Source organism: Enhydra lutris, unplaced genomic scaffold (assembly GCF_002288905.1).
Source record: "Enhydra lutris kenyoni isolate GAN:26980312 unplaced genomic scaffold, ASM228890v2 scaffoldscaffold92, whole genome shotgun sequence".
NCBI lineage: Eukaryota > Metazoa > Chordata > Mammalia > Carnivora > Mustelidae > Enhydra > Enhydra lutris.
In genome coordinates this window covers 2678397-2692522 of record NW_019154176.1, presented here as the reverse complement: position 1 = coordinate 2692522, position 14126 = coordinate 2678397, and the positions used below count along the sequence as shown (strand labels likewise).

The window sequence follows — 14126 nt, the reverse complement described above, 5'->3', positions numbered from 1 at the left end:
GAGCGTGTGTGTGCAACTTCCTGCCAGTGAGGAAACATTCGTTCCAATCAGCCCTGGTTCTCCTTTCCCTGCTCTGGCCCCACAGGAGGAGCTGGCGGTGAGCCGTGGGCCACGCTGGCCTCAGCCAGATTTCCCGGCCAAACTCGGGAGGAGAGATGCCCTGGACCATCCTGCTCTTTGCAGCCGGTGAGCCCAATGTCCCCCCTGCATCAGCCCCACCCCGCTCCCACCCGCCCTGCCCACCTGACCTCTGCTCTGGAGGTAGAAAGCAGCCCAGGGTTGCCTTCCCCAGGTGCTGGAGGAGGCTGAATGCTGACAGATTTGCCCCAGAGTTTTGGAAATGCCCCCAGGAGCATGGCTTTGTCTTAAGGTGCTCCTCACCACCAGCACATCAAGGCTATCAGAAATCCCACCCGGCTGGGGACAGCTGTGCCCACGCCCCATGACTCAGCCCCGCTTGGCTTCTGCAGGCTGTTACCTCTGGGGCTGGGGCAACAGGAGATTCTGCTGGGGGCCAGGGGAACCCGTGCAAAAGTCCAGAGGCCAAACAGGGAGAGGCTTGTGTAGACCTCGCCTGAGCTCTGCTCGGAAGCCTGGGGCCAGCTGAGGAGACACTGGAACCTCCTATAGGAAACTGTACCCACCAAACCCCAATTCCTCACCATGGCCTGGGAAACAGGAGAACCCCTTTTGCTCTCTGTTCCTCCCATCCTTTCCCTGGCTCATCCCCTCCAGCCACCCTGACCTCCTTGAAGACCCCACACCCCTTCCATCCTCCCAGCATTTGCCCAAGCTCTTCCCTCTGCCCGGAATACTCTCCCCTATTTTTTCCTATGTCCCCTCTTCAGGGAAGCCCTCCATGGCTTCCCCAGCCAGTGCAAGTTTCCCATGACCCTGTCTGATGGGCGGCCCGGTGCTTCTTGTCTCCCTGAGAATGTCTGCTCCTCGAGGCAGGCATATCTATCTGTCCATCTCATTCATGTTCCATCCCCAGCACCTAATAGGGCCAGGCATCAGGTGAGTGCTGTTGATGGAAGTACTAAGGCTATGATCGCATCGCTATGTAATAACCATTTCGATGATAATAAAATGACTCAAATGCAGCAACCCCCTCCCAGGTGCCTAGTCCCCGAACCCCTCAGCATAGCAATGGGATAGGGTCAACTACCTACTTGTAAAGAAAGACTGAGGCCCAGAGAGGGTCAGCCGCTTGCCCAAGGCCACAGAGCCAGGAAACTCCTCTACTCTAACCACTCAGACTGCCTCCCTTTTTCTGTATTACAGGCTCCTTGGCAATCCCAGCACCGTCCATCCTGCTGGTGCCCCCGCACCCCAGCAGCCAGGAAGATCCCATCCACATCGCCTGCATGGCCCCTGAGGGCTTCCCGGGGGCAAATTTCACACTCTACCGTGGTGAGCAGGTGGTCCAGCTCCTGCAGGCACCCATGGACCAGCTTGGGGTCACCTTCAACCTAAGCGGCGGTGGCAGGGAGGCTCCAGGGGGCCCATTTTACTGCCAGTATAGGGTGCTAAGTGAGGACCTGAAGCCGCAGCTGTCAGATCCCAGTGAGGTGGTCAACGTCTCCTACCCAGGTAAGACCCTCCTGCCCGCCTTCGCAGCCCACGGCTCCATTGGCTCACCGCTGAGCTTTTCCCCGTGCTGTTCCCTCTGCTTGGAAGCCTCTGTGGAAGGAGCCAGGCCTCCAGCTGGCCAGGGCTCACTCACCTTTCGTTGCTGAATTCTCACAGTCATCCCACGTGACGGGTTCAGTGATGTTCCCCATTTTGCAGACAAGGAAACTGAGGCACAAGTGATGAAAGGATTTGGCCAAGTCACACAGCTAGCAGGGCAGCAGAGCTGGGATCCCATGGGCCCCAGTATCCAGGCATTAACCCTCCACACTCTGCTGCCCCGACCCCTCCTGGTCACGTACCAGTTTTGAGCACCCTCTGTGCACCAGACACTGTTCTTGGACCTGCAGTTTCAGCAGCGAGTAAAACGATGTCCCTACCCTCCCCCAGCTGACATTCGGAGGGGATACAGACAGTGGAGAAGCAGGGACGCCAGAAAATATTCAGTGTAGCCAGCAGGGGCCAAATAAAGAGGCCGGGATAAAGTACCAGGTAGGGAAGGGTGTCGTTTTAAGTACAGAGGAGAGTGGCCAGGGAAAGCCTCCAAGGGAGCGACATTTGAGCAAAGACCTGAATGATGAAGAGGCAGCCATGTGGGGATCTATGGTGAAAGGGTCCCCGGTAGAGGGAGCTAGCTGTGCAAAGGCCCTGAGGCTGGCACGTGTCTGGAATGTTTGAGGAACACTGGGGCGGGTGATCTCTCTGTAGGGCTGAAGCATAGTAGGCAAGGAGAGAAGTTGGGGGAGAAGAGGGCACGGAAGGGGCAAGGAGGATCGTACAGGGCCTTTGGGTGCATCAGGGACTTTGTTTCTTTGTCGAAGCGAGACAGAAGGCCTGGAAGACCAATATTTTCCTGTGGTCTTTTCAGGACAGGAGGCTGGGTGTGGGCTCTGGATCAAGGAGCAGGAGGGAGGGAGGAGGAGTCTCCAGGTAGAGCCTCTGCTTCACCATCCATCAGAACTTTCCAGCGGCAAAGAGAACTTTGTTACCCGCAGAAGCCCCACTTAAAGAGAATGTTGTTGCTCACAGAAGCCCCAGTGCCTTGCGATGACAAAACAATCTGTGTCTTTGAGCTCCACCGTCAGAGGCCCCCTTCAATCACCTTGAGTTTGTGGTCTCAGAGTGGGGAGGGGACAACAGCCTTCCTGCCCCAGATGAATGAATGAACAAGGGCTAACAGTGTGAGAATATGAAGTATATGTCTGTTCCTTCCCCTTCCTGGCTTAGCTCCTGGTCTCCATAGGGATTGGGTCATCTCCTGTCTTTCCTGAGAGATCCCCTCTCTTCAGGGAGGGGAAGTCAAATCCCTTGCAGAGAAGTAAACTGTGAAGCTGGAGCTTCATGCTTTTGTGGCTGACCTCTGCATGGATTTCAGGGTCCACCATGGGGCTAGGGATGGATGTCATCTGACACCCCTGGTATCAGGCTGAAGCCAGCAGGACTCTCAGGCTGCCAGTAACTGGAAACTTGTCTCAAACTGGCTTCAGCAACAAAAGAGAATGTGTTGGTTTGCCAAACTGAAGTCAGTTTGCAGCATTGACTTTAGGCATGGCTGGATCCAGGTGCTCAAAGAAGTTAAGTATCATTTGCCAGCTCTCAACTCTGCTTTTTTGTGTCTTATTCTCAGGCAAGAACCCCTCTTTATGGTATCAAAATTGTGCCTAGCAGCTTTAGATATATATCCTACCAGCGTTGTAATGCTGGCCGGAGGAGTAACCCTCTCTTCCCAGTAGTGGAGCCAAGACTCAGAATCAGCTCTCATTAGCTCTGCTTTGCCCACATGCCCATCCCTGAACCAATCACCGCGACTGGGGGGTGGGGGATATGCTAACTGACCAGTCATAAGACTTGCCAGATCCCCAGGGTCCAGCTACACCCAAGTCAAATGTTTGGGCAGTATGGGGGGGGCTGGTTCCCCAAAGGTAATCTGGAGGAGTGACAGGTGTCCCACCTTCACCCTGCACCCCACAACTCCATAACCTGTCCCCGCTCTTTTTCTCATGTTCCTCTAGTGCCCACTTGGATACTGGCACTCTCCTTGAGCCTGGCTGGAGCCCTCCTTCTCCTTGCTGGGCTGGTGGCCATTGCCGTGGTGGTCAGGAAAGGTAACAGCAGGCAGAGATGGCGTACCCCAGAGGCTGCCCGATGTGCAAATGCTGGGATGTGTAAATGAGCCCCCAATCACACCCATTTTTTAGGAGCATGGAGGCACACAGCTAGGGTCTTACTCCAAAACTTGCAGTAAAGAATCCTCCAGAAGTGCAGTGTTGGTGGTGGGGCAGGGGAAGTTAACATATATTTTTAAATTATAAAATATATATAACACAAAGTTTCACATTTCAACCCTTAATTTTTTTTAAGATTATTTATTTATTTATTTGACAGAGATCACAAGTAGGCAGAGAGGCAGGCAGAGAGAGAGGAAGGGAAGCAGGCTCCCTGCTGAGCAGAGAGCCCGATGCGGGGCTTGATCCCAGGACCCTGGGATCACGACCTGAGCTGAAGGCAGAGGCTTTAACCCACTGAGCCACCCAGGCGCCCCTCAACCCTTAATTTTTAAGTGTCCAGTTCGGCAGCATTGAGTACGTTTAATTCGTTATGCAACCATCACCACTGTCCATCTCCGGAACTTTGTCATCTGCCCCAACTGAAACTCTGTCCCCTTTATTTTTTCTTTTTAAAGATTTTATTTATTTATTTGACAGACATAGATCACAAGTAGGCGGAGAGGCAGGCAGAGAGAGAGAGAGAGAGAGAGAGAGAGAGGAGGAAGCAGGCTCCCTGCTGAGCAGAGAGCCCAACTCGGGCTCCATCCCAGGATGCTGAGATCATGACCTGAGCCGAAGGCAGAGGCTTTAACCTGCTGAGCCACCCAGGCGCCCCCTCTGTCCCTTTTAAACATTAACTCACCATTCCTCCTCCCCCAGCTCCTGTCAATCACTGCAACTGACAATAAACAAAACCAAGCCAAGCAGCAGTAGGGGGCACCTGGCTGACTCAGTAGGCAGAGCCTGCAGCTCTTGATCTCGGGGTTGTGAGTTCGAGTCCCACGTTGGGTATGAAAATTACTTAAAATAAAATCTTTAACAAAAAAAAATTTTTTTTGGGCGCCTGGGTGGCTCAGTGGGTTAAGCCGCTGCCTTCAGCTCAGGTCATGATCTCAGGGTCCTGGGATCGAGCCCCACATCGGGCTCTCTGCTTGACAGGGAGCCTGCTTCCCTCTCTCTGTCTCTGCCTGCCTCTCTGTCTACTTGTGATCTCTCTCTGTCAAACAAATAAATAAAATCATAAAAAAAAAAAAAAATTTTTACATGCTTGTTTGAAGCTTTTACCAATACACATTACTCAGGTAATTGGGCGGTGGGGAGGGTTTTGCAGTAGCTCTCCTGTGAGTGGCACGTTTGCCAGAGGAGAAGGCAAGGTTGGGTCACAAATATATGAGGGAGACTTTGAGACTTTTTTTTTTTTTAGATTTTATTTATTTATTTGACACACACACAGAGAGAGAGATCACAAGTAGGCAGAGATGCAGGAAGAGAGAGGGGGAAGCAGGCTCCCTGCTGAGCAGAGAGCCTGATGCAGGACTCGATCCCAGAACTCTGAGATCATGACCTGAGCCAAAGGCAGAGGCTCAACCCACTGAGCCACCCAGGCGCCCCTGGAGTCTTGTTTGTTTTGTTTTTGCAACTAGGAGGCAACCACGACTAAAATCTAATAAATGTTTATTTATTTGTTTTGTTCCCAGTTAAAGTAAAAAATTTGCAGAAGAAAAGGTGAGACCATCTCTGGAGATCCTCAAAGGGTGCTTTGAGGGAAAGAAATACCAGATGGTTGGTGGGTACAGGGTAGAAGTTCCTGATGGGTGTTAAGGACTCAGACCTGGCCAGGTTCTGGGGACAGAGGGGCACTTCCGGTGCTGGGTGCAGGGGTAGGTGTCTCCATTCCAAACAGCGCCCTCTCGTGGGAGGGCTGCTTAAGAGGAACAGGGGTCAATTATAAAGCACCTAGGGTGTGCCGAGCACTGTGCTAGGAGCTGCCGCTGGAGTCCACAGCTGCTCACAGCTACTGCGGGAGCTGGCCTTTATACGTAGTCCCATTTTATAGACAAGGAGACTGAGGCTCAACTTAGCCATGCAGGGAGCAAGTGGCTGAGTCGTGCTCACATCCCTTAACCACTGACTGCCCAAAATGGTTGTAATACTCTGTAGGAAGTCAGAGTTGGGAGAGGTGAGTGGCACCCTCTGGGGCTGTGCGGTGCCCAACTTGTAGCCTGTAGGCAGTGGCCCCAGCCTCAGTTTCTTCCCTGAGAGAGGGCTAGAGCCCCCGCTGCCTGGTGGCATAGAGCTAGCAGCAGCCCCAGGGATCAAATTCCAACTTCACCAGGCGATGCAGCTCCTGGAAGAGAACTTCCTTCTGAGGGGACTCGGGGGAGGATGCAAAGAAAGGTGGGGAGTGAAGGCCAAGTTTGGAGCCAGGGCTTCCTGGAACAACCCTCCGGCCTGAGAGGAGCAGGTCGTCACTCTCCTAAATCTCTTTGCAGACAGCGAGAATCCTGCTGGGTTCAGATCAACTTCACCACCACAGGTATGTACCTTCTTACTCTGATCCCCTGCCAAGGCAGGCTCACCCCCTCAAAAATGCTAGCGGGTCTCCTTACTTGCTACTGAGACTCTTCTGCAGCCGCTCACTTCCCTTAGGGTCAAGGACACACCCTCCCCTCCCCCCAGGGCCAGGTTTCACCTCTCACTTTCTCTCTCCGCCTCATCCTCGGGCCCTTCAGTCACCCTGACCTCTGCCTACAACATTCTTCCTCCCTCTGGTCTTGGTCTAGAGGCTGCCTTCTCTGGGAAGCCTTCCCTGACTCCGTAGACCAGGGGGTGTGTTTCTATTTCCCTGCCTTCAGCACCCTATCATTCTTCTTACCCCTCGGGAGAAAAACACAAGTGTGTATGTAACACTTGCTTCCAGTGCCGGGCCCTCAGTTCCACGGGGGACAAACTGCCTGGCCCTGTCCTTAAGTGGTGCCCCGTTTGTGATCCAGAACGTGTCATCCTGAAGGCTTCCACCAGGGGGCGGGGGGTGCTCAGGAAGGGGCCCCAAGCAGAGAAATTCCATCCTCTGTACTTTCACTGTTCCACACTTTTTTTTAATTTAAAAAATATTATTTATTTATTTGAGAGAGAGAGAGGGCACAAGCAGGGGGAGCAGCAGAAGAGGGAGAAGCAGCCCCCCTCCCCTGAGCAAGGAGTCCTACTCGGGCTTGATCCCAGGATGCTAGGATCATGACCTGAGCGGAAGGTAGAGGCTTAACCGATTGAGTCACCCAGGAGCTCCCACGGGTCCATACTTTTACTGAGCATCTACTATGTGCTAACGTTTGGGGGGTCTCCCTCAATGACCAAGACAGGTGCTCACAAGCCCATCCTGCAGTGGGGAAACAGCCCATGGCCAGCGGGACCCTGTTTGGGGCCAGGAGGGCAGTCCCGGGAGGAAGTGGTGTTTAAGCAGAGATGCGGGAGGGGCGTGTGTGGGGGGGGATGGAGGCGGGTGGAGTGCAGACAATGGAAGGAGAGCCTGGGGTGGTGGAGGAGCTGAGAGAAGTTCTGGAAAGTGGGAGCAGAGAGGAGAAACCCATTTATCAGAGGGCCACAAGAGGCCCCTGGGGGAGGGCTCTGAGGAGAAAAAGGACACAGTTCAGTTTACAGCTGGGAATGGTTCACTTTGCAGAATGGGCTGGAAGGGAGCAAAGCATGCTGGGAGATGGGTCCCAAGCCCTTCCTCACAGTTGACTTGAGGCCTGTGGCTCTGAGGGGAGGGCCCCTGGAGGGCAGTGAGCAGGGATTTTATACTGGCACTGGGCTTTCCTTTCTCTTTCTATTTCAGATATGACCTTTGATAACTCTCTGTTTGCCATCTCCATGGTAAGTCATTGCATTTCTTGGTCCTGGGTTTCTGCTGACTGTCTTAACCTCTGGAAGACCACCATCAGGCTGGGCTGACCTGATATCTCTGAGCTTGGGGTGGGGGGGTGGTGGTGGCTGGGAAAGGCCCAGAATCCCTGAGCAGGGATTTGTTTGTGAGCTGAGAGTTGGCTCTGGAAGATCCCAGGGGATGGGAGGCAGCCACGTCCAGGCCGTCCAATGCCCCTGGGCAGGTCCCCGGGCCGCCTTTGCACACCATGGGGCCGACCCTACAGAATGGTGACAGGGGACTCAGGGTGAGCCGATGGGGTCACGTGCCTTTTTTTTTTTTTTTAAGATTTATTTGTTTATTTGACAGACAGAGATCACAAGTAGGCAGAGAGGCAGGCAGAGAGAGAGGAGGAAGCAGGCTCCCCGCTGAGTGGAGAGCCCGATGCGGGGCTGGATGCGGGGCTCGATGCGGGGCTCAATCCCAGGACCCTGGGATCGTGACCTGAGCCGAAGGCAGAGGCTTTAACCCAGAGCCACCCAGGCGCCCCAAGGGTCACTTGCTTTTTAACAGTCTGATGCACACTGTAGTCCCCTCCTGGTAAAGAAAAGCCTGTATTTATGTTCAGTTTCAGGGATTTCAGCTTAAATCTCCAAGCGGAGCGTTTCTCTTACAGGTGGGGAAGGTCTCTTTGTAATCTGCCCCTTTGCAAGTGGGCACTTTGGGACTGCAGTCAGGGAGCCTGGGTGGGGAGTTGGTGTGCCAAGGTGTGCCAAGGGCACCATAATGGGAGAGGGTTGGGTTGGTTCAACACTCTCTTCCTGGGTGTTGGGACAAGAACAGGACAAAGCCTTTAATTCTTCAGAGCTTTCTAATTTCTCCCGGGGGGGTGGCGGGGAGACAGACGATGCCACATGGGGTAGGAGTGGGGGGGAAGCTCACTTCTCCCTTAGATGGGAGATCCAGGAAGTCTCAGAGATGGCTAACAGGCAGGGGGTAGCTACGGAAGATGGCCCCAGGCTCGGGACACGTTCTTGGCACCGTCCAGGATAACTGGAGTGGAGCCGAATGGAGAGTCAAGGGGAGCCTCGCGGAGAACTTTGTTGCCCCGATGTGATGGGAGCCACGGAGCGTTCCCGGGCCGGGAAGGGGGTGCGGGGGAGAGGTGACCGATTCAGGTGCTCACCCGCGCCCTCTGGCGGCTGCGGGGAGGACAGACTTGGGGGGCGTGGGCCGACCAGAATGTGTCATTCGGGGGGTGGGGGGGGGTTACCAGGACCGAGGCGACCGTGCTGGTCCAGGCGAGCTAAGTGGTAGGTGCTTTGGTCCAGCGTGTCGGCAGCGGAGGTGGAAGAAGGGAACGGACGCTGGTCAGATCGATTCAGGAGACAGCAAACACGGCAGATGATGGACGGAGGGAGAGGGCGGAGGGAGGCGGCCGGGAGTCCCGGGGAGCCGCGGGCGTGGAGGGACCAGAGACGCGCCGCGCCCCCTTACCCGGCGATGCCCAAGGGCGGGTGCAGACGCGATACTGGGGTTCCGAAGAGAGGAGCAAGGGAATTTAAACTGTGTATGAATGTGGGAAGGAAGGGGCTTGGCCCCGCTGGCCAGTTCAGCCCTGTGAGGTCTCAGTTCCGGGACAAATCCTATGGTGTTAAGAAAAAACAAAAAACGAAAAACAAAAAACAAAAAACAAAACCCTCCCCCGCCCAAAATCCAGCAGGCAGGGCAAATTCTAAAACTTTCTGTGAGAAGACGTGCTGTCAAGGCACCAGGACTCTGGGGATTTTTCTTTTTTCCTTTTTTTTTTTTTTTTTTTTTTTTTTAAAGGAAAATGAAACAAGTGGAAACAGAGACAGGGAGAAAAATTTAAAAAGTATCTTAGTCCTTGTGACTATATATGTATATATTTTTTTAATTAAAAAACTTGGGGGAGGGGAACACCTGGCTGGCTCAGTGGATAGAGCATGTGACTCTTAATCTCAGAGTGGTGAGTTCAAGCCCCATGTTGGGCACAGAGCCTACTTTTTTTTATTTTAAAGATTTATTTATTTATTTATTTGACACAGAGAGAGAGAGAGACCACTAGTAGGCAGAGAGGAAGGCAGAGAAATAGGGGAAGCAGACTCCCCGCTGAGCAGAGAGCCCAATGTGGGGCTTGATCCCAGGACCCTAAGATCATGACCCAAGCTGAAGGCAGAGGCTCAACCCACTGAGCCACCCAGGCGCCCCCACAGCCTACTTAAAAATTTTTTTTTCATATGAAATACATCCATATATCAAAATTATATATCCAGTAAAGCATCCTTCTGTCAGTAACCCCTGTCCACTCCGTGGTCTCCCCCTCTACATGCAGACAGTCACCACCATTAGGAGCTTCTTGGAAATGCAAGCAAAAGTGAAAAGAGAGGGTGTTTACCCTCATGCTTTCTACATAAATGATAGCATGCTAACCACACTACCATGCTTCCTTTCCTTCATGGAAAATTCTAGTGAGATCTTTTCTAGGTATTCTTTTTTTTTTTTTCCATTACGGTAAAATATACGTAACATAAAATTGACCATTTTAGCCATTTTATTTTTCTTATTTTTTATTTTTTTTAATTTATTTTTTTATTTTTTATTTTTTATAAACATGTATTTTTATCTCCAGGGGTACAGGTCTGTGAATCGCCTGGTTTACACACTTCACAGCACTCACCATAGCACAAACCCTCCCCAATGTCCATAACCCCACCCCCCTTTTCCCAACCCCCCTCCTCCCAGCATCCCTCAGTTTGTTTTGTGAGATTAAGAGTCACTTATGGTTTGTCTCCCTCCCAATCCCATCTTGTCATTTTAGCCATTTTAAAAAATGATTTTATTTATTTATTTGACAGACAGGGAGAGAGGGAATACACGCAAGGGGAGTGGGAGAGGGAGAAGCAGGCTTCCCGCTGAGCAGGGATCCCGATGCAGGACTTGATCCCAGGACCCTGGGATCATGACATGAGCTGAAGGCAGACGCTTAAGGACTAAGCCACCCAGGAGCTCCTTTAGCCATTTTTAAGGTCCAGTTCAGTGGCATTAAGTGCATTCACCTTGTGCAACCATTACCGCCATCGATTCCAGAACTCTGTCCTGCAAAAATGGAACTGTTCCCACTGTATACTAACTTCTCATTCTTAACCAACCCGAGCCCCTGGCATCTACCATGCTCCTTTCTCTCTCTGCGGATTTGTGTATTCTGGACATTTTATGTAGAAATGATGCCATGTATTGTTCATCCTTTTGTGTCTGGTGTTTTACAAAAAAGATTTTATTTATTTGAGAGAGAGCGAGAGAGCGCACACACAGCATGGGGGAGGGGCAAAGGAAGAGGCAGAAGCAGACTCCCCGCTGAGTAGGGGGCCCCCATGCAGAGCTCCATCCCAGGACCCTGGGATCCTGAGCTGAGCCCAAGGCTGACCCTTAACCGACTGAGCCACCCAGGCACCCCATGTGTCTGGCTTACTTCACTGAACATAATGTCTTCAAGTTCATTCATGTTGTAGCAGGTGTCAGAATTTTATTCTTGTTGAAGGCAGAATTTTGCTTTCTGTTCATTTGTTGATGCACACTTGGGTTGTTTCCGCCATTCAGCTATTATGAACAGTGCTGCTATGAACATGGGTATGCAAATATCTGTCTGAGTCCCTGCTTTCAATTCTAGTGTCTTTTTGAAGCATTCGATGGCTGAAATAAAAGTGAGGCAGCTAATCGTTCTCCATCTTGTATCGTGATACCCTGATATTTGCTCTAGGATGCCCTAGGAAGTGGGGTGGACATTTTTTTATTTTTATTTTTTTATCTTTTTAAAGATTTTTTATTTATTTATTTGACAGAGAGAGAGATCACAAGTAGGCAGGGAGGCAGGCAGAGAGAGAGAGGAAGGGAAGCAGGCTCCCCGCAGAGCAGAGAGCCCGATGTGGGGCTCGATCCCAGGACCCCGGGACCACGACCCGAGCTGAAGGCAGAGGCTTTAACCCGCTGAGCCACCCAGGTGCCCCCATTTTTTTAATTTTAATTTTTAAATTTTGTTTATTTGAGAGAGAGAGAGCAGGGGGAGGGGCAGAAGGAGAGGGAGAGAGAATCTCGAGCAGGCTTCCCCGCTGAGCAGGGAGCTGGATGGGGGCCTGGATCCTAGGACCCTGAGATCATGATCTTAACTGAAATCAAGTGTCGTACACACAACTGATAGAGACACCCAAGCACCCCAACATTTTTTTTTTTAATAGACAAGGACACAGAAGCTAATTATGGCCTTACTGGGATCATCCAGCTAGGGACATATGGGGCTGGGATGGAACCCCAGCCTGCTCTCACCCACCAAACTTCAGTTTTATCAAGTTCATCTCTTCTGGTTTTTTTTTTTTAAGATTTTTATTCATTTATTTATTTGTCAGAGAGAGAGAGAGAGAACAAGCAGGGGGAGCAGCAGAGACAGAGGGAGAAGCAGGCTCCCCACTGAGCAGGGAGCCCGATGTGGGACTCAATCCCAGGACCCTGGGATCATGACCTGAGCCAAAGGTAGACGCTTAGCCAACTGAGCTACCCAGGCATCCCAAGTTCATCTCTTCTTGACTGGCATTTGGGGCAGGAGCATCTATGGTAGAGGAGAGGATAGACTTTCTTTCTTTCTTTTTTTTTTTTCAAAGATTTTATTTATTTATTTGACAGAGATCACAAGTAGGCAGAGAGGCAGGCAGAGAGAGAGAGAGAGAGGAGGAACAGGCTCCGTGCTGAGCAGAGAGCCCAATGCGGGACTCGATCCCAGGACCCTGAGACCATGACCTGAGCCGAAGGCAGAGGCTTAACCCACTGAGCCACCCAGGTGCCCCGAGGATAGACTTTCGAGGCAGGTTTTGTGGGAGCCCAGAACAGGGCGACAAGGTGAGGGAGGGGAAGAGATAATGGTCACAGCTTTGTTCACTTAACTATTAGCGCTTGCTATGTGCCAGCCACTTTATCTATTTAATTCCTCCATGTTTTGTAGCAACTCTAGGAGGGGTCTAGGAGGCTCAGAGAGGTTAAGTTACTCAACGGGACAAGGTGGAGGTGGGATTTGAACCCATGCTGTCTGCTTCCCTACTCAGCATGCAGATAGGCAGGAGGACAGAGGACAAGATCTGGGTCCTGAAGCTGTGGGGCGGTGTGTGGGGCTGAAATGAGACCGGATGGACTGGGTGGGGGGTATGTCAGACTCAGAATGTAAGGAGACCTTGGATCCTGGAACCACAAATCACCCTGTTCTCTGTTTTTCCTCCATGGACAAAGAAAATGACTCCAGAAGAAGATGCAACCACTCTAGATGTGTGCTCAGGCTCCGCCGAGACACCTGGCAGCTCTGGGCCCCGGAAAAGGCCCACCTCCACATCATCCTCGCCTGAGCCCCCCGAATTCAGCACTTTCCGGGCCTGCCAGTGAGGCTGAGGACCGGGGGCCCCTCTGTGTCTGTGCATTCTCCATTCAGCCCCTTCTCTCAAGGGCCTGAAGTCCCTCCAGCTACTTTGGGATTTCTGGCTGCTGTTTTCTCAGGGAATTGACAGAGGAGGCAAAGGGAATTCTTGGCTTTGGGACCCTCCTCACAGAGAAGCAGGAGTAGCAGAGGGGGCACAGACATTGCCCTGGAGTCTGGACAGAAAGCAGGAAGATTCTTTGTGGGTTCCCAGCTTCTCAGACCACGTGAGAAGGAGATGTTAGGATCCCTGTGGCCCCGATCTGGGCCATAAGCGGTCTGGGCCCTCCACACACCCCTCCGATTTCCTCCTCCCCTCGCCACATCTGACTTGACCAACCCAACCGGGTTTTTGGAACATAGGGTACCCGGGGTATGTTCTGTTAATCTGTCCTGCTGGGATGCCTAAGTTATTAATTACAACACGTGTTGGTTGAGCAGTTCCCGAGGTCTCTATGGAGTGTAATCCTTCGAGCCCAGAATCTCTGGGGTCTAATCACCGGATGCCCAGTACCCCTCAGGTGCATGCAGTCAAGGTGGTATATGGGAAAGCTCGTGGGCGTACGGAGGGGGAACACTGTCACACGGGGTCTTTGCTAAAGTCCTTGCATTGGTGAGTGAGATGATGGAGGTCCAGAGAAGAGTAGGAACTAGAGAAGGTGGAAAGACGTCACAATCTTTTTTGGACCCTCTAGAAGAGAATGACGCCCTCAAGCAGTGACAGACGGACTTGGAAGATAGGGGTGTGTGTGTGTGCGCGCGCGCGCGCTCCTGTAACAGGCGGCACTTGACCCTGCTCCGCAAGATTCACTGGCCAGTCATCGGTGGGGGGGAAGAAAGGGTATAAGGGAGGGGCCTAGAGAGAGGGATCCTAGAATTTTTTGTAGCGGAATAGATGGCCAAGGATGGAGGAGGAGGGCAATGGGGGAAGGGGGCGGAGACGATGGCGAAGAGATAAGGAGCGGCTGAATGCTGGGTGGGGGGCCTTCCCACGATTCAGGTCCAGGGCAGAGACTGAGTGCCTCCCCAAACTGATTTTCCCTTCTGGAGGGCTGGGGTGGGGTCACACGCTGGGGGCGTGTCCCGGGATCTGGCCCCGCTCCTCGCG

The 14126-nt window shown here is 52.4% G+C and overlaps 1 protein-coding gene across 1 annotated transcript; it reads left to right on the top strand.

Annotated features, from left to right (window-relative positions):
• Positions 1 to 143: 143 nt before the first annotated feature.
• Positions 144 to 13461, top strand: LOC111162556 (chromosome unknown C19orf38 homolog). The gene is made up of 7 exons (XM_022527050.1): positions 144 to 186; positions 1285 to 1593; positions 3645 to 3737; positions 5378 to 5405; positions 6173 to 6216; positions 7516 to 7553; positions 12838 to 13461. Exons 1-7 carry the CDS (start codon positions 156 to 158, stop codon positions 12985 to 12987), a joined length of 693 nt encoding a protein of 230 aa, XP_022382758.1. The 5' UTR covers positions 144 to 155; the 3' UTR covers positions 12988 to 13461.
• The last annotated feature ends 665 nt before the right edge of the window (positions 13462 to 14126 follow it).